This window comes from Periplaneta americana, chromosome 9, assembly GCF_040183065.1.
Source record: "Periplaneta americana isolate PAMFEO1 chromosome 9, P.americana_PAMFEO1_priV1, whole genome shotgun sequence".
Classification (NCBI taxonomy): Eukaryota; Metazoa; Arthropoda; class Insecta; order Blattodea; family Blattidae; genus Periplaneta; species Periplaneta americana.
In genome coordinates, this window is record NC_091125.1 from 131,355,758 (window position 1) to 131,375,990 (window position 20,233).

The 20,233-nt window shown below is 36.0% G+C and overlaps 1 protein-coding gene across 4 annotated transcripts in view; it reads left to right on the forward strand.

Moving 5' to 3' along the window:
* The window catches only part of LOC138706523 (terminal nucleotidyltransferase 5C-like), a 391,516-nt gene that overhangs the window by 292,728 nt on the left and 78,555 nt on the right, over positions 1-20,233 (forward strand). For 3 of the 4 annotated variants that reach the window (XM_069835900.1, XM_069835901.1, XM_069835903.1), the window contains exon 2: positions 2,324-2,376. The exons of the other annotated variant lie outside the window; for it this stretch is intronic. In XM_069835900.1, coding sequence (XP_069692001.1) covers positions 2,324-2,376 — 53 coding nt within the window. The remainder of the gene's footprint in view (positions 1-2,323; positions 2,377-20,233) is intronic. 4 annotated transcript variants of the gene reach the window in all.

Genomic DNA, 20,233 nt, shown 5'->3' on the forward strand with positions numbered 1-20,233 from the left:
ACCTGTGTATGACGGAACATTTTTTATTTTATTTTAGTAGGTTATTTAGCGTCTGAATGAGATGAAGGTGATAATGCCGGTGAAATGAGTCCGGGGTCCAGCACCGAAAGTTACCCAGCATTTGCTCATATTGGGTTGAGGGAAAACCCCGGAAAAAACCTCAACCAGGTAACTTGCCCCAACCGGGAATCGAACCCGGGCCACCTGGTTTCGCGGCAGACGCGCTAGCCGTTACTCCACAGGTGTGGACATGACGGAACATGATGGCTCCATTTTTTATGGTTTCCGTCTTATAAAGGGTTGCTTAAATTTTCATGTAATTTAAGGAACATGCAAAGACAACTTAAGCCGCACATAAATACGCATTTTTTACATCTAATACCTAGTCAAAAGACATAACAGAACTCATCTTATCCTTATGCTTAACGTATCTTATTTTCACGACGTTGTGACTGGATCACCTTGTTCTAATTTTGTGGTAAATTTTATTTAAAATAAAAACTAACAGACTGTATACTTAAAATGTATATATGCTTACACTTCAGAGTACATGGACATATGTATTTTCGCAGTTGTGCCATTAACTTAAACATCCTAAAATGCCCATCTTATTCAGGCGACAACCAACCAATAGTTCTTAAAGATCATTCCGTTTCCGCGTTACGGGGGTTTCCGGCTTATGGAAGTAGTTTTCATGTATACAATTGTTCTGGTCTGAGATTTCATTTCCGTATCGACAGAAACGACGTTCCAATATCACAACGATCACTGCAGCTATGATCTTATAGCTGTCAGCTTACTTACAAAATATAAATTAAAGGCGCCGCTAGAAATTGTAATATAATATACAGCAATATATACAGTACTTTCTATTCATTTCGGTGTTCTGGGGCTTAGCCTGTCGAATTGAATTATTTCCTGCTTGTTGTTCGGCCAAATCTTTCAGACACCCTGTTGGAATCTAGTACTTGTTTTCATAGAACACATAGACTATTTGTTATTTCTCATCTATAGGAAAGATGAAATAATTACTGAGCGATAATGTAGTATGGTCCACGATATTATTGATACAGAGAGTCATGATTGGTTGATATCTAACATTTTGTTGCATAAGATTGGTTTGTATGAAATGACTGACGTATAAGTGAAATGGTCGTCGTAAGCGTCATCCAATCTTCGTCGTCATTGCTATCATCCTCACCATTATGCATTGAACAATTTTATTAAACTTAGTTTTGGAAGCAGAAAGGAGCTACAGTGGTACCAATTTTATCTGTTATCGAAGTAATATCAATGCCAGTTAAAACAAAAATAATGAAAAGATTATTATTATTATTATTATTATTATTATTATTATTATTATTATTATTATTATTATTATTATTATTATTATTATTAGAGGTTAAGAGAGGTGAAGTTACAGGAGAATGGAGAAAGTTACGCAACGCAGAACTGCACACATTGTATTCTTCACCTAACAATTAGGAACGTTAAATCCTAGACTTTTGAGATAGACAGGGCATGTAGCACGTATGGGTGAATCCAAAAATGCATACAGAGTATTAGTTGGAAGACCTGGGGGGGGGGGAAGACCTTTGGAGAGGCCGAGACGTAGATGGAAGGATAATATTAAAATGGATTTGAGGGAGGTGGGATATGATGGTAGGGACTGGATTAATCTTGCTCGTGATAGGGACCGATTGCGGGCTTATGTGAGGGGGGGCAATGAACCTCCGGGTTCTCTAAAAGCCATTTGTAAGTACTATTCCGAGCACGGTGGTTATCACTCCAACCTTTCATTTCGGAGATTCAGGGTTCAATCCCAGGGGCTTACTATTCTCACTTTTTTTTTTTTTTGTGGTTACCGAAGTCCCTCCAGACGAATGCCGGGATAGTATCTTTCCAATCCTCATTGCCCCGTCATCATCACTTCTCATCTATCATCTTGTCATTATTCCGCGATAGTTCTGTCACCTATCGAATGGAGTATTACACACTCGGCAAAGCCGTGCCCTTTGAGTACGTTGTGGAAAAGCCTAAAAAATTAGGCCTACTATTACATAAGGAATGAGGTTGTAGATGCCGATAGTATTAATAATAGCAACAAAATGAACGATAGGCCTATATATCTACTCTAAAAACAATTTTAAAATCTAATGAAAGTATTACGCAATTAATGTAATATGAAATGATTTCAGTGTAATTTGGAGAAATTTTTTTAAATGTAATGAAAAAACTGCAGTTAGAAATGCAAGCCTTATGATTTAAAAACTTTCACAGGACTGCAGTATTACATGATTAATTGTGTAATTCTTTGTTTCAGGTAATCTCTTCTGTTCGGGTCATGTTTTTGGGCTGGGGAAACTGAATACACAGGTTTGTGAATTTCGGCTTTATAATATATGTCTGTGGAGGTGTAAAGGATTTTTTTTTATAGAGGCATGGGTTAGAATCCCTGGATAATCATAAAATCTATAATATAGGAACTTGATTCTCTCCGATCTTTGTATTAACTCGGTGTCATTGAGCCATGCGAAGTATACATTTGAAGTGGCCTGATTCTTATGAATCAGTATTGTGTTGTGTTAGAGTCTGTGTGATGTATCTTGTCTCACTGTGAAAAGAGAGAGAAAGGAGATATGTCTTACTTCGTCTGTATTGTTGTGGCGATGGGGGAATGGAGCGATGCCGTCGATCCATCCAGTGGCGGAAGGGACCAGTTGATACATTCTGTAGCCCAAAATAAAATTACAAAATATCTCTCTTTGTACTGTGTAGTTCCGTCACTGAGCTTGTCTTTCAAGAAATTGAGTTCCGGCAGCCTGTACAATAACAAGGTTTTGAAAGGAATACTGAAAATTTACAACCCTCCTATAATCTCCACCCTCATTTGAAGGGACTTGGTTTTATTGCTACTGAGACAAGATAAACCTTACCAGGTTATAGTTTATATTCATGCAGAGAGTTTGGTTAGGAGGGACCGAAACGGCCCTTTCATTGAAGGTAGATAATGAAAGTACGATGTTGATGAAAATGACTTTTGTGAATTGGTGTTTCCGTATAATTACGATTTTGGTAATTTATTATTGTTATAAATTAGATTTATGTATCAGCATTGGGCTTTATATATTTAAGTAGCCTATATCAGTATTTTCCCGAATTACGATTTTGATAAAGTACGATTTTTATACAATACTATTTCAATAAAATGCTAATACTACGAGTATTTCGATAGTGTACTTCGTCGACAAATGAGGTAGAGTCAGAAAGTAAGTTACAAATTGAAGTAGAGACCTACGTTTTTTAATGACGTGCCTGTAGTCATCGCCACTGAATGGTAGTTTTATCGAAGTGCGCACACACGAAACAAAACTCAGTAGTTGCAAGATGGCAGCACCCCTGTACGAATGTACCGCTCGCGACTTGATCTGAGCATTGATGCACGCTTTGTCTCGGGCTGACAATGATGGACCCAAGACTCATCACCTGTGACTTTTTCGGGCTAACATATCGTTTCTTTCACCCTGTCTGCTCGGATCAAGTCGCCAACTTTTCGCCCATCAGTGAACTCCTGCGCCAAATTTCAGACAGCTTGACGTGACAGGCAATTCTCACCAAAAGCGAGCAGCATTTCTTGATGAATATCGTTTGCCGTCAGACCTTTTGCCCAGAAACGGGGCGCCGCTTAACAATGTTATATTCGTGAAGAGATTCAGTCATCTTGTAACTGCTGCTTCTTCGTTTCGCTTGTGCGCATATCGATCACCTTAACGCCTTGATAGTACTGTCATTATTAAAAAATGTAGGTCGTTACTTCGATTTGTAACTATTTACTATTATAGTAAGATACTATTTTGATAAATTTCCATGTTCTTGAAGCATTAGGCTTGTCGGTAATGTAGGATGTTGATGAATGATCATAATAACGGTGATAGTGGTAATATCAGTGCCAATGTCTGACTTCACACCCTAGTATCCGCCGAATCAAACACGGGTTCACTGCTTCTTGAGCTACAAAGGAAATGAATATGAGGACATCGCTTATGAAATGTTTACCTATTTGCGAGCAATTAAAGTTTGTTTGATTCTTGAAAATAAAAATAGTAATTGACCGGTGTTGACAGTTTTCTGAAGGAAAACTGTTTCCTCATTGAGGTTTTATGGTTTCCTCTGAATTCAGAGGTAAATAAATATCGGGACAACGCTGTGATGTAAACTGCGGTAGATTCCATTACGAGTTGGTTTGCTTTCTATACAATACTGTATTGTGGTTACGGTAAAGGAGTCTGCACATAATTTATATTTTTAGACATTCTAATCAGGCTGTGGATCGGTATGGTAGGGATACACTCGTGGTGTGAAAATGCAGGGAATCACGTTCGCAGCACATGAACCTCATTTTGCTATGTTCGGGATTCAACCAAGCGATTTTGACTTTTACGCAGCGGTGCTTTGGCTGCTAAGTTTATGAAAAAGTATGTACCGGTAAGTGAAAAATTAAATTAGTAAATGCGAAAAAAATAAAACTAAATAAAACAAATGCGAAAAAAATAAAACGTGATAAAACATATAAGATGGAAATAAGGAAATTATGGAGTTAGGTACAGCTTACGGTAGTAAAATTTTGGAAATATTCAACTATTTTCCTTCCATTACAGTATCTTGTACAATAAAGAAAATTGGTACGTGTAAAACACTGTCATTCTGCTATATGAAAAAAAAATTTCAAGATTAAAAAAAAATTATTATAAACTTTGTTTCAAAATTTAGTTCACTGTGCAGTGGTGAAGCATTTCCCACATAACTCAAAAACTTTCCAACATTCTGTGTTGAAATTTTTTTGTGTATATTTATGTATGTTATATCTACAATATGATGGAAGATCACTTCTCTACCTTTGATAGATTGTCTGATAAAAATAAATTCATTTAAAAAATGGTCAAATATCAGTACTTTCTTCTAACACAAAATGAAAACAAAATATTATTTATTAAGGAATGTAGTTGAAAGAGCATGATACTGTAAAAATGAGTTTCAGTAATAAAATAAAAGAGAGAGAACATGAAAAAGTTAACAAGTTTATGAATTATGAGGGAAACGCTTCATCACTGCACAGTGAACTGCCATCATTTTCAATTTGTAAATATATATCTAATAAATTTCTAAATTATAGACATCAGCTCAAAGAATTTTGAGTGACCACAAGGGTCCTGAATACAATAAACATGTACAATAATGTGATGTGATACATTAAAGAAAAAAAGAAAGTTAATTGTTGAAGGCAAATATAAGTTGATTAATTGAAATAGAGATGATGATGTAATATTTGAAGAGAATCCTTGATAATATTTATAAGAATAGACATTACATAATCAAAAGGAATGTGAAGTTCCTTAAGATAATTCCATGTGAATTTTGTGATTGAACCTCTACTGCCAAAAAGCAAACCAATGACGGACCATTGTTTAAGAGGGACGTTGTACTTTTGAGAAAGATACGGCAGACAAGGTTCATATATGGACTTCTTCTCAATATCAACTTCGGTGGCCTGATTTAGGTTTCTTTCGAAACGGATAGTACGGTCAAGAACAAGAGCCCGTTTTAAGCGTCCGTTAATAGCAATAATGTCTGCCCGTCTAAAAGACCCATCTGATGATACACAATGTACTTCCTCATGAATCTCCCAATTTAAAGTTTTTAACGATATCGCCAAAGCATGTCGTACACGATGATGTCTAGCATTGATCAGCAGCTCGCCTTTGGGGCATTGTCCAAGCACGTGTCCAAGTGTTTCAAGCTCGCTACAGTCTGGATGACGGCAGCGGGTTGTGCTTAGAGTTCTGCCCGGTATTGCGCGAACCGCCGAAATATTGCTTGACATTTTTAGAGCATTGGTCCATTCTGAGGAAGATAGGCCCTTTCGATTGCTTACCCATGAGTTAGCCTTGGGGAGATCACTATAAACAATAACTTCTTTACCACGCAAGGTATGGTTTGTCCAAGTTTTGAATGCGTCATTTCTTAAGTGTTTACGAATTTTACGACCTGACCAGTTGATAGCATCAATAGCTGTGATATTCAATTTTGACAGAGCAGAAACTTTTTCACTTACAAGGTCCCTAACATTGTGGAGATGGGAGTCATCAACACGAAGAAGAGTATTACAGATATTTACGTGTTGCACATAAGCTTCCCAAGATGCTTTCATTAACGAAAGACCACGATATTTTTTAGGGGAGTAAAGCATTCCGTCTGGGCAGTCATGAGGAAGACCAATAAGCTCTTTGCATGCTCCTCTGGTAACTTTATCTAAATCATTAAGAAATTTGATTTTGATTTGGTAGAGTGGAGCACACTGTAAGGGATAAGTAAGAGTGGGCCAGAGATATTGATTCATAATCGTTACCTTCTGATCAGGTTTTAATAAAGGGGAGAGATAGAGTTTAGAGATATTTTTACTGAATGTGGTAAAAACTGCACATTTATCAAAAACGATTTCATCATTAAAATCAATACCAAGGTATTTAATGCGGTCATTAGGATTAGAAATGGATTGAATGAGCGAACCATTAGCGGACATGACATTAAACTAGGATATATATATATATATATATATATATATATATATATATATATATGAAATAAAATAAAAATATTGTTTTTAATCGTAAAAATATTTTTTTCATATAGCAGGACAGTGTTTTACTCATACCAATTTTCATTTTTGTACAAGATATAATAATGGAGGAAAAAATTGTTGAATATTTTTAAAAAATTTACTGCTGTAAGCTGTACCTAATCCCTTAAGTAAAAAATAAAATAAGAATGTCAATAAAGAAATTGACCAGTAAAGAAATTAAGAAATTGAAAGGGAAAAGTGTCAGAAATTTTATAAGAAGCGAAACAAAATTAATAGGAAGCAAAATGAAGGAATTAAAAGGAAGCAAATTAAAGGATTTAATATGGAAAAATGTAAGGAAATAAGTAATGAGCGAAATACAGTAAATAGATGAATAGTCTAACCTAACATAAGTGACAAAATTAAGGAATATAGAAGCAAGTATATATGCCATATCTATTATTCTATAAAATGGATAGTACCAAAATGCTCTACAAAATAACTATCGACAAATAAGGAGAAGAAGCATTCCGGCGTCCAAGAAAACATTGGCTAGACCAGGATATTATGTAAATTGCTACAGATAAAAATACTACCTAAGGCGTGAAGGATAAGGAAATCGCTGTTAAATTCATTTCATGTGCCTTATTAATTACAGTTAAAACTTAGAGCCAATCTTATGTTACCTTAACACATTCTTTCTTAATTTTATGTTGTGCTAAGATACGAAACTGTTCGTGAAACTAAGAAGTGTAACTTGCTATCCCAAGGAAAAATATAATTGTAAAATCATAAAAATATTTTCAAACGACCCTTTGTGCATGGGCCTAAAGATGCAGATTCTATACCTGAGTTACTTTGCGGCGTGGGAGGAGTGAATGGGGAATCCAGGGAAAATCCTTGACCAAGCCCAGACGACATCTCCAAAGCCATAGCTTAATTGGGAGGGGGTAAATGAAGACCCAAAAAAAGTTCATGCCCAAGTGCAACGACCTCTGCAGCGAACCCACAGAAACAGGGTAGAAAAACCATAGACTTAGTATACAGTATTATACTAACTCTATGAGAAAAAGAGACTGGAGAAAGATCTCGAAACAATATAATGAAAACATTACAAAGCAAGCAGCTGCATCAACTCTTTAAGTATTCGCACTGAGTGTTGTCAACTCAATTGCGTGTTTAAGGTGTGTTCATCAATTGAAATAGAGTTTGTTAAACAGTTCCGAAAAATAAGGACATTCTGGCATGTGTTAAGAATAGCAAGGAGTGCAAATGGATTAAGAAAGCTCTTTTGTAAGCAATAATTCAAGGTATGTAGTAGTTCAGATTAAAATAAATATGTAAAAAAAAAAAAAAAAAAAAAAAAAACATGCTCTGTGGATGCTCAGTATGTTTTAGAACTGAAACTTGAAACATTCAGGTGGCCCAAATTTTGTTATGGGTCTGTACACTGGCGTTCAAAGATACCAGACCTATATTAATCGATAGTGGTCGATACTTTCTTCGTATAAGCCCAGATCACATATAGATTGCTCATTCCTATGTTAAAATCGGTTGCACTTTGGAGAGAACAACCGCCAGATTCGCCACCCGTCCGCCGTAAACGAACACGAGATGGCAGTACACTCTCTAATGCAATTCAAATGGGAGTTATGACGTGACTCCTTATGTAACAACTAGATGACAGCATAGTAAACCTGACAAAAGTTTGTTACCGTCAAAGCCTTATAACGCAGAACAATTTTGAGTATATATGATCTAGGGTGTAAGTATGTATAAGTAGAAGTAGGTACTTCTACAAATAGATGGCGAAGATAAGAATCAGTGTCACCAATAGTAAATAAATATACCTGGACTATAGAATTAGGTTTATCGGGAGAACGCTGATACTGTCAATTATGAGAATAATTTATATTTAATCTACATGATCTTTTTCCCCAAACAGATTTTTAACCGTTCCAATAATAGTGTCACCTATTGAGAACTAGCGGAAGTTTTTCAAAGTTTGTCAATTTGTTATAGGCATCCAACAAACAAAACTCAGTGCGCAGAAACCAGCAAGCGTGACTGTCTCGCGCAGATGACGTGTGCTCCCTTTCCCAGCATGCTCCCAGTCTCCAATCTCCACCGACACTATGCGCACGCGCACGAATTACCTTCTTGTGCTGAGCTGAAGACGTGTTATTGCTACAGTCAGGGAGTCACATAGCGTTTTATATTAAATACTAATTTAATTTAATTTAATTTAAATATTTAAAATTTAAATATGAGAACAGTTCCAGTAAAGATAAGATACCGATTGTGACTTAGAAAAAGACGATGTTGACATCTTGTAATGTTACATTCACTTAATTTGGTATTGTTACAGCTGCTCTTTGAGTGCACATGTCCGCAACCGTAGACGTTACAGCTATACCAATAGCCGCATATTAAAGAACCCCCTACTACTGCAGGGGGGGGGTCAGAGTGGTATATAGCATGCGTGGCGCGAGGAGTCTGAGCTGAGTTTTGCTTGTAGGATACCTGTAGTCTATATCTTTGGTTTTGACTTATCTCGTGGTTAGAAAGTTTGCTTACACGATCAAAAACTTTAGGTCAGATATATTTGAACGCCAGTGTACAACTGAAACTTCGGAAATATTTGTCCCAAAAGTAGGAAATTCCGATGCGTCTCACTCCCGTCATCTATTACACTTGGTAAGTGTTGTTGATCTTTTAGAATGTTTAGTAGAAGAGGTGGCCTGTTAAATTGTTTTGTTAGACAATACAATGCGTGTTTTCAATTACAATATCCACCTGCTAAGAAAGAATGGACACTTTTCCCAATATCAAGGAAAAGTGATACGGGATTATAATTTTGTATTTTCCATAAAAATGAATATTTCGCTGTAAAACGTCTTTTTCACAAAAATTCGCTGTAAAATATTGACAGATTAACTATTATTATACAGGCTAATAAAGTCCCTACATATTCACAAAAAAAAACACTCTCCAGTTCCATCCACGATTTATTGCATTCTGTGGCCCCTACCCGGAGGGAGGTAGGGTGGAGTTCGACCGACAACTTTGTGGTGCGCAGTGAATAACATTCCTACAGCGAAAGTTGCCAGTGTTTGTACCGACGACGGAAGATTTTTGACCGGATGGAATTTCCGTTTCGATCACCTCTGCTTGGTTAACCGCGATAATAGCGGACTTCAGCGGAAACTTTCCGTCAGATAGAGATACTAAATATGTTTAATTCAGATATATGCACTCAATGCTATGGTGCATTGCAGTGATTATATGGACATTTCTAACGAAATAAAGAAGTGATAGGAGATTTAAAGGAAATTCCATTCAATTCGCAGGCTATCTTAATAGAACATCGAAGATCGAAATGTGACAAATACAATTTGTAAATAATACTACTATTCCATACAGCTCGTCTGTGAAGAACCTTTGCATTTATATGGATTGCCACCTGGAATGAAATGAAGAAGTGAATCACACTTCTAATTTTTTTTTTCTATTATTCACTCATTAAAGCGTCAGAAGCACTTTCTTCCTGATAAATTAAAATTAATCCTTGTATAAACACTCGTGATACCACACTTCGACTACTGCGATATTATATTAAGTAACCTAAATGCAAATTTGAACAGCAGGCTACAACGTGTGCATAATGCATGCGTCCGTTATATTTGTAATATTCGTAAGTATGATCATGTTTCCCCGTCTTTCTAAAATCTGTCTTGGCTAAGGCTAAGTGATCGACGAGCCCTGCATTCTCTTATTCTTTTATTTCAAATTCTGTGCACCGCTACCCCAATCTATTTGGCTTCTCGTTTTCAAAATTTATCCGCATATCATCAGCTAAGTTCTAGGTCTCATCATAACAATTTACTCATAATACTCTACCACAAGACATCTTTATATTCTTCATCCTACACAGTTTCAGTTGTTAGAAATTGGAACTCGCTTCCGAGTGATGTAAGGGGTTGTTAGAAGTAACTTCATTTAGGCCAAAATTACATAAATTCTTACTTAACAGATTAATTGCTGATTAATATTTGTTACTCATAATGGAACTAACATCTGTCCATTCTTATTGTTACCATTAATTTCTCTAAATAGAATACAAAACCCCTAATGACAAAATTTCATTACATTATTTATTTATTTAACCTAGTAGAGATAAGGCTATCAGGCCTTCTCTTCCCCTCTACCAGAGGATTACAACTACAATATTAAGAATACAATTACAATTATAATTACAATTAATATTAAATTTACAAATACAATAAAAATCAAAGTACTAAAAGATTAACTGATTAATAAAGGCTAGACAGTTTATTGTAGAAGTTAAGAAAATTAAACCTACTCTACGCAGTAAGAAAATGTGCTTAATAAGTTTGCTTTTGAACGCTACTAAATTCCGACAGTCTCTGATGTCATTAATATTCTCATTATATAAATATATTTTAGATTTATGTTTTTTTCTCCCTATAACACAGTTCTAGTAAACTATATTAAATTAACTCTCATAATTTTACTAGCTATCTCAACTTAATTATAATTGATTGAATTAAATTAGCTCATATATTATTACTTTACCTTATAGGTTTATCTAAATTTAAATAAATATGTAGTCTACTAGTCGTTAAAACTTAACTGAAGAATATTGCTGGAGAACCTTTTAAGTGTAGTGTAAATATTTTCTTAATTTAAATATGTATTGTATTGATTAAGGTTGGTTGAGTGGAAGAGAAGGCCATATTGCCTTAACTCTGCCAGCGAAAATAAAACATGCTATTCTATTCTATTGACTGCGTGAAACGTCTGTACTCGAATTGAAAATATAAAATACAATATGTAATTTCTTAAACACTGTACTGTAGTGTGTTTTATTTTATTTTATTTGCACTTGCGCTGTGCAGTTACACTAGAGTAAGCTCGTCCTGGAGTATCGAAGACGACATGCGAAAATCAAGAGCTGAATTGTTACGAGACGTAAATGTATGAGAAAGTATGTGTCATATTTGTGACTTTTTTTGGAGGGGGAAGGCTGAAATTTTATTTATGTAACATAACCGTAGTTTGTAGTAAATTTCCCATATATTTCACTGCTTATTTCTTCAGAACATGATAAAAATAGGAAATTGCGTAATATAATTTAGGAATACAGTAATCATAATTATTTATTAAGATACTTCTGTCAACTCCCACGGCAGGGATTGGATTGTTGGCAAAGACTAGCGCTAGATTATGCTAGTGTTCTCCCACCGCGCCACGCCACTCGTGGGACTGATGGCAAATCAAACGTGCCATATCGAAGCCATGCAAGGACACGCTGAGCTTCCTGGATCCCGGTCTGGCTTCTTTCTGTTCCGCGACGCTAACGGAAACAAGTTCGCATGTTTCTTTCACGTAATTGTTCGTGTAAACAGTTTCAGTGGCGGATTGCTTATAGCCAGAGACTGGAACTTTGGCAGAATGCCTTTTTAAATATGTTAAATCTATCTTCATTTTGAAAGTAAATCTGTACGAATTATACCTTTGTGACTGAAACGTCACAGTTTTATGTTGCCCTTTTCTGCCTTTTTTAATATAAATGCCTAATTTGCAAAATAAATGCTTTTTTTGCCTTTATTTGATTATTTATCTATTATTTATTAAATAATTATTAAAAATGGCATACAGGTATATTTTAATTTATTTCTATAACCGCTACAATGAAAGCGACTTCACCGAATGTATATTATTGTCTTTCAGTCAGTTCATATTCTCTTTGCAACAACGAGTGCTGCCGTGCAAAAATGTATAACAGTAAGCGTTTTAATTATCGCTTATGTTTATTTGACAAGTCAACGAGTGGTGTTTTTAACGGTTATTTTTCTTTCAGTTTTCATTGCGACGTTGTTGTAGCTAGCTAAATATTTCATATCGCAACATATCAGTATAACCAAACACAAAAATGCACATTCCAAGGCTACTGGGAAGAAGATTTCTTTGCTTCCAACAGTAATTGCAACATCGAGTCGAAAATCTCAAATTGCATTCGACTTGTGTAAAGCTTTTCTTGCTGCCGAAATCCCTTTGTGGAAAGTGCAAGGTTGTGGGTCTAGTGCAAGGTTTTTGTAATTGCCTTTTATTGCATATTTTAGCTATTTATAATGCCTTTTTGCCTGCCTATTTTAATGATTCATAATGCCTAAACTTCCGGTCTCTGCTTATAGCATATTGCTATCTTTTCTTGTCATTATTTTTACCATTTCATTCAGGATTTGCGAGCTTAACTGGGACCACGGGCAATCAGAATCCTTATCACGGCATTCCTCCGAAGGAGAGAGAAATCAGGGAGGGGGTTTACTTGTAGAAGAACACTGTTCAGATGACTTTGTTCTGACTCCGCGTTACTCTGAGAGATGGCTTTGTTCTGACTCCGCGTTACTATGAGAGACGGCTTTGTTCTGACTCCGCGTTACTATGAGAGACGGCTTTGTTCTGACTCCGCGTTACTATGAGAGACGGCTTTGTTCTGACTCCGCGTTACTCTGAGAAACGGCTTTGTTCTGACTCCGCGTTACTATGAGAGACGGCTTTGTTCTGACTCCGCGTTAATATGAGAGACGGCTTTGTTCTGACTCCGCGTTACTCTGAGAAACGGCTTTGTTCTGACTCCGCGTTACTCTGAGAGACGGCTTTGTTCTGACTCCGCGTTCCTCTGAGAGACGGCTTTGTTCTGACTCCGCGTTCCTCTGAGAGACGGCTTTGTTCTGACTTCGCGTTATCCTGAGAGACGACTTTGTTCTGACTCCGCGTTACTCTGAGAGACGGCTTTGTTCTGACTCCGCGTTACCCTGAGAGACGGCTTTGTTCTGACTCCGCGTTACTCTGAGAGACGACTTTGTTCTGACTCCGCGTTACTCTGAGAGACGGCTTTGTTCTGACTCCGCGTTACTCTGAGAGACGGCTTTGTTCTGACTCCGCGTTACTCTGAATTCCACTGTATTGGTTAATTGAAAATTGCATTTTAAATTCCTTGTTACCGTCAGACAAAAATTAGGCAATGAAAAGTCAAACAATTAATTTTATCTCTCTTACAACTGCTAGGATATGAAATCATACTACGGTAATACTAAAACTAGCCGTAACGAAATCGGTGTTAAGTTCACTTTGTTATTGCAATAATATTAAACCTTAGAGGCAGTCTTACGTCGCGATAACGCGATCTATATTAATTTATGTGATTGCTAGCATACGAAATCGTACTAATACTAAAACCGGCATAAAATCGCTGTTAAGTTCACTTTGTGTATTAATATTATCTACTATGTTAATTTATGTGGTTGCTAAAATATGAAATAGTACTAATGCTAAAACTAGTCATAAGGAAGTCACTGTTAAGTTCCTTTTAAGTGTGTTATTAATTACAACTTACTTGAAGCAAGTAAAGCGATAGGTTTGGAAGTAAATCCCGAAAAGACAAAGTATATGATTATGTCTCGTGACCAGAATATTGTACGAAATGGAAATATAAAAATTGGAAATTTATCCTTCGAAGAGGTGAAAAAATGCAAACATCTTGAAGCTACAGTAGCAAGTATAAATGGTACTCGGGAAAAAATTAAACGCAGAATAAATATGGGAAATGCCTGTTATTATTCGGTTGAGAAGCTTTTGTTATCTAAACCTCCTTAAACATAAATACTATCTACAGAATAAATCTATATTCAAAGATTCTAAATCCATTGCACTTATAGTCTGCTGTCAAACAATCTGAAAGTTAGAATTTATAAAACTGTTATATTACCGGTTGTTCTATATGGTTGTGAAACTTGGACTCTCACTTTGAGAGAGGAACAGAGATTAAGGGTGTTTGAGAATAAGGTGCTTAGGAAATGGTTATTCTTTCATTGAATTTATTTGGTAATTAAATTATAATTATGCCTTATTACATAATTCTCATTAATCATTATATTCATTGTTTCAATTATCATTCACCAATCACTTCATTTGATCAATTGTTTTTGTTACAATACGCAACTAAATATTTCACCAAATTTTCTGGCAAAAAAATTAAACTTACTGTAAATAACACAACAAAAATATTTACTGCAGAGTTATATTGATATCTTTTATAATGTGATAAATTCAATCTTCTTAATGTATCCAGCTGTTTGCTGACAACATAAAGTTCACTATAATCTATTCAGTTGTTGTTTTTCACGAGAAATGTTTATAATATGATAAAGATTTATAATAAAATTAGGTCACATTTTTGTCACAGACTTCACAGAGGACCATTTTCCCATCCGTTGATAATATAGGATTCCCCTTAATCCACTGTTTAAACAATAATACGTATGTTTTGCTAAAGATACTTTTTCCTTCGGCATTATGTCTGTTCACTCACACTTACAAAATGGCAATGATGAAGAAACTAGCAAGAATTTTAAACTATAGAGAAAGAAACATTTAAGTTAAAAGGCGAGTTTTGGCCACCAATAAAATGTCCGTTATTGGAAGCACGTTCTTGGTGCTTTGCCTTGCGGCATCAGTTTTGCTTCCCGACTTGGAAAGATTTATTACTCCTGCTACCTGACCCACGCGGGGCATTGTCACTACGGCGCTGTTTCATGCAGAAAGAAATGCCGGTTTGGGTTTATTGAATTGCCTTGAAACTTAAACTTGTGTTTTCCGTTTTATTAGGGCCCGATTGTATAAACCATTTAATCTTAGATCAGAGGTTAAATTGATCCTTGTTTCTGCTGAACTTGGAATTTTGTGTTGTATAAAGTCTAATCTGAGATTAATTTGTCTCAAACTAAAGTCAACTTTGACTGAAGAAATTTCTCCGATTAAGTTAGATGATCCATGTTCAGTTATTTCTTTTCTGTTTGAAATATACGAGTGACAGATTGTGCAAATAAAATATCCATTATTATTAATATTAATAGATATGATAGGTACATTTATATATATATATATATATATATATATATATATATATATATATATATATATATATATATATATTTCAATTTCTTGCCTTAATACACAAACATTCTTATATTTTATAAGGCTCTATCGTGTTCAGCAGTATCAAATAACATAACCTATAATTATATTACGTTTATAACAACCATTAATTATTAATGGATATGATAGGTACATTCATAAATTTTCAATTAACTGTATTACTAAACGAAAATTGTCATTTTATAAAGCTTTATTATGTTTAGCAGTATCAAACACCATAACATGATAACTCGGAGAACAGTCAACCTTCTTCTTATTGTAAATTTTATTAGTAACAACAATGTAATTTATTCGTCACACAATAATTTCTTTCTACAATTCGCCTTGAACGCTCTCGTCAACAATTGGATTTTCACTCAACACAGTATTCGTTATAGCACTCCACCGACGATAATGACAATTTACTTGGACTAGTACGAACAAGAATGAACTGTTAATCTTAACTAATATTTACAAAGCACTATTTACAAATCAGAACTGTCAGTTCTCAGTTCACAGTTCTTCTAGCTCAGTCACTCGAGTTCACAGAATCTCGAACCACAGACCTTCAGAGACAGTTCACTGTACTCGAACTCGGGTCCCTCCAACTGCGGTCCACTGCACTCGAACTCAGGTCCCTCCAACTGCGGTCCACTGCACTCGAACTCAGGTCCCTCGGATGCTGACAACAGTTGCGGACGCACACTCGAGTCGAACTCCGGTACACAAGACTGGCTTGCTTGCTCTGGCTTAGTCACTGACTGGCTGATTAATCAACTGAAAACTGCTCGAGTTCGCTGGCGTTTCTTCTTTTATAGCGAAATCATAGTTGCGAGAAATTTCTACAGGTGTGCAGAGAATTATCTGGATATCTCCACTTCGACGGACTTCTGGAAGAGTCGGGAGAGTCCGTCCCCCCCCCCCTACTCCGTACGCAGCAGTTGCGCGGGCACTCTCCACTCTCTCGCCGCGTTGGCCCTTTCCCCTCTCCGCCGCGCGCCGTCCCTCAGTGCCTCGTGAAGCCCGCGCGATATGCTCTCTCGTGGGACGCTGGTCGTGAGTTCGAATCTCACGTCGCTCACATTGCACAAAAAACCAGTGTCTCCAACAGTGTGTACGGAAAGTCGCCAAAAAGTAGTTGTAAAGTCGCTAGATTTCTCATTATCAACAAAGAAAGATTAAATTTTGTCACTATGGGGTGCTAAAAAGGTCACTAAATCCCTATTTAAGCAATATAAAAGTTAAAAGAAATTGTTGTTGAAAAAGAGTTAAAGTCGCTAGATTGGCAACACTGAACAAACCTGTCCGTGCATCACGTATTTCACCTGTTTATGCGATGTTGCCAAATCATTTTCACGTGAACTAGATTTCATTTGAACCAAGGTAATTTGATCGCAGAAAAGTTTTATACAATAGAAGAAGTGTCTGAACTCGGTTCACTTTTCGATCTTCGATCAAAGTTGATCTTTAGTCAGGGAGTTTTATACAATTGGGCCTAAATGTTATTCTCACAGTTCTGGAACAATTTTAAAATTTCAACGATCACGAATGATTGTCGTTGCATTGGAGTATAGGATTTCAAACAATGAACAGTTTCATAGACATTTTTAGTTCGGGCTTCCGGTTGATGGTGAGCGAACTAACGTTTTTCGTATTCATAAACCAGTGTTAGCGATATGATATGATATGAATCCTGTACAAGTAACCAGTCGATAGTCGGGGCTAGTTTAGCATGCTCGTAGCGCAGGCTAGCCAAATGTCTATGAATAGCACCCTTAATATTTAAATGTAGGTTTGAGGAGTCATTCATTAGTAAAGATCTTCGGGTAAAAAGTGTAATATATGCATCCACATGCAAATATTTTAGAAATATGCACTAACCCCCTGAATATGCATTATATGCACTATAAAACTTCCCCCGTTGATTCCCCATAACATGAAACACATTTCTGCCATACATACATATCTTTAACCTTCAAGGAATAAAACATGCAAATATGCCAAAATCTGCCCTCTGTGATAACACTAAAACTGACATAATAAAAATAGCTTTAATGTGCGTTATAAATTACAGTAATTGAACCTTAGAGTCAACTGTCCATGTTACATTAACTTAGAAGTTTCCCTATTATAGGCATGAGTATTGTTTTCTAGTTGACTAGTTGAATTTATGCGCGTTATTAACGGACAATTAAACCTTAATAGAGGTGTCATAGACCGTATTAATTGTATATGAGTGCAAGGATACGGTTTCTGACGGAATAGTAATGCAGAATATTAGTTGTTCGTGTCGTTATATCTTCTTAGAATAGCGTTATGTATCCATGAGAATCCTGCTAAGTTGCTTGAAGGCATAAAAATTTAACGCTAGCAGCTGTCGTGAGCTTATAGACTGTTTATGGCTGCCATGATAACAAATCGTGAAGAGTTCTCTACTAAATCAGTTTCATGTAAGGTTATTGATACAGGCAAAAGACTTGTGTATCACGTTGTGCCACCGCTGCAAGCGATTTCTGGGAAGCTCCATTAAAGCGTGAGCATGGGACAACAGGACGTCCTGGTGGTCGTGAAACTCGGGCCTACTGCTTTAAACAGGACATCCAGGTACCACTTCCGTTTCCCCTACCGGGAGAGAACAAACGTTTCGCTTGATTTCTTAATGTCTTAATGTTACTTTCAACCGCAAATGAACAGCCGGCATTTAAAATCGTATTCCACATGCAGCCGGCTATTCAGTGAAATTTCAGGCATTCAATTTGTGTTCTTTAAAAGGTTTTGAGAAAATCACCTACTCCGTTGGGATCCCGAACCGTCAGAAAATTTAAATAACTTATTTATTTATTTATTTATTTATTTATTTATTTATTTATTTAACCTGGTAGAGATAAGCCCATCAGGCCTTCTCTTCCCCTCTACCAGGGGATTACAACTACAATATTAAGAATACAATTTTACAATTAAAATTACAATCAATATTAAATTTACAAATACAATAAAAATCAAAATACTAAAAGATTAACTGATTAATAAAAGCTAGACAGTTTATTGTAAAAGTTAAGAAGAGGGAAGCATTTCTTTTATTGATTAAGTACAAATTAAACCTACTCTACGCAGTAAGAAAATGCTTAATAAGCTTGCTTTTGAACGCTACTAAATTCCGACAGTCTCTGATGTCACTGGGTAGGGTATTCCACAAGCGCGAGAGCGAGATTGTGTATGATGATGAATACGATGATGTCTTATGTGTTGGTATGGCTAGTATGCGGCTATTTTGCGTGCGTGTGAAGAGATTATGATATGATGACAGGTAACTGAAACGGGAGACAAGGTAGGTAGGTGTAGAAGTGTGAAGGACTTGGAAAAGGAGAACAAGAGAATGAAAATTTCTACGTTCGTTAAGCCGTAGCCAGTTTAGAGTTTGGAAGGATGGGGTAATGTGGTCAGCGCGACGGACATCGCAGTCGAAGCGAACACAAGAATTATGAACACGTTGTAATTTTTGCGACTGGTTGACATTGAGGTCAGTCAGTGGAAAATCACAATAATCGAAGTAAGGCATTACTAGTGTTTCCACTAGTATTTTCTTGAGTGATAGCGGAAGGAATTTTCGAATGCTGTTTAAGGAATGTAGTATGGAAAGCACTTTTTTGGTAATATGAGTTACTTGGTTATTCCAGTTTAAATACGTATCAAAGTAAACTCCAAGGTTTTTAACACAGGAAGCAAAAGGGATTATTATGTCGTTTAACTTGACTGGAAGAGCAGGAGTAATATTGCATAATAGACGTTGATGTCCCACTAGGATTGCTTGTGATTTTCTTAATAAAATGTTAAATAAATAATTATATGAGTGTAGTAAGATAGACATAGAAACAAATATAGTGAATTAATATCAGAATCAAATGAGAGGTTAAAGGGGGAGAAATCAGTGGTGAAATTAAGTTAATTTGAAATTAATATGAATCAGTGTTGTGGAGTTCGGAGTAACATCAAGGGATACTAAAAGTGTAGTAGTATTCCAGATATAAGTACGTATATGGAAAGAAGCAATAAAAGTGGGAATTAGGGAGTAGAAACGAAGAGAAAGGGATAAGAATGTAAATAAATACAAGAGAGAGAATAGTATGGAAATAAATTATATAAGTGTTGTAAAATAGGGAAAGTGAAAATGCATACTAAAAATTTTAAGGAAAATAGCCTGGAAAGAAGGAATAAGAGTAGATGAATTGAAGTAACAAGAGAAAAAAATGCAAGTAATTAATGAAAGGAATATACAGCATTTAAATAGGGAAGAGGGAAAAGGAAGGGAGACAGTCTAGTTAGGAGAGGATAGATAGAGAGGGATATACTGTATAGTAATGTATTTAGAACGGAAGGATAGGAATTAAATGGGAAATATCTAATAAATAAATACTGCGTGTTCAGTTCAAAGTGTGTCATGGCTCGCTATATGGCGTCATGTGGCTAGCCGATGAGCCTAGAGAATTCAATCTTCCTACACTTCCGCAAAAGCGTATTACCTATGTGCCCGAGAAGTTGCCTAGCAAGTACGGCGTTCATTCTGAAGAGTACTTACCGATACGTACGGTATTGCCTGTAGTGGCAGGAATG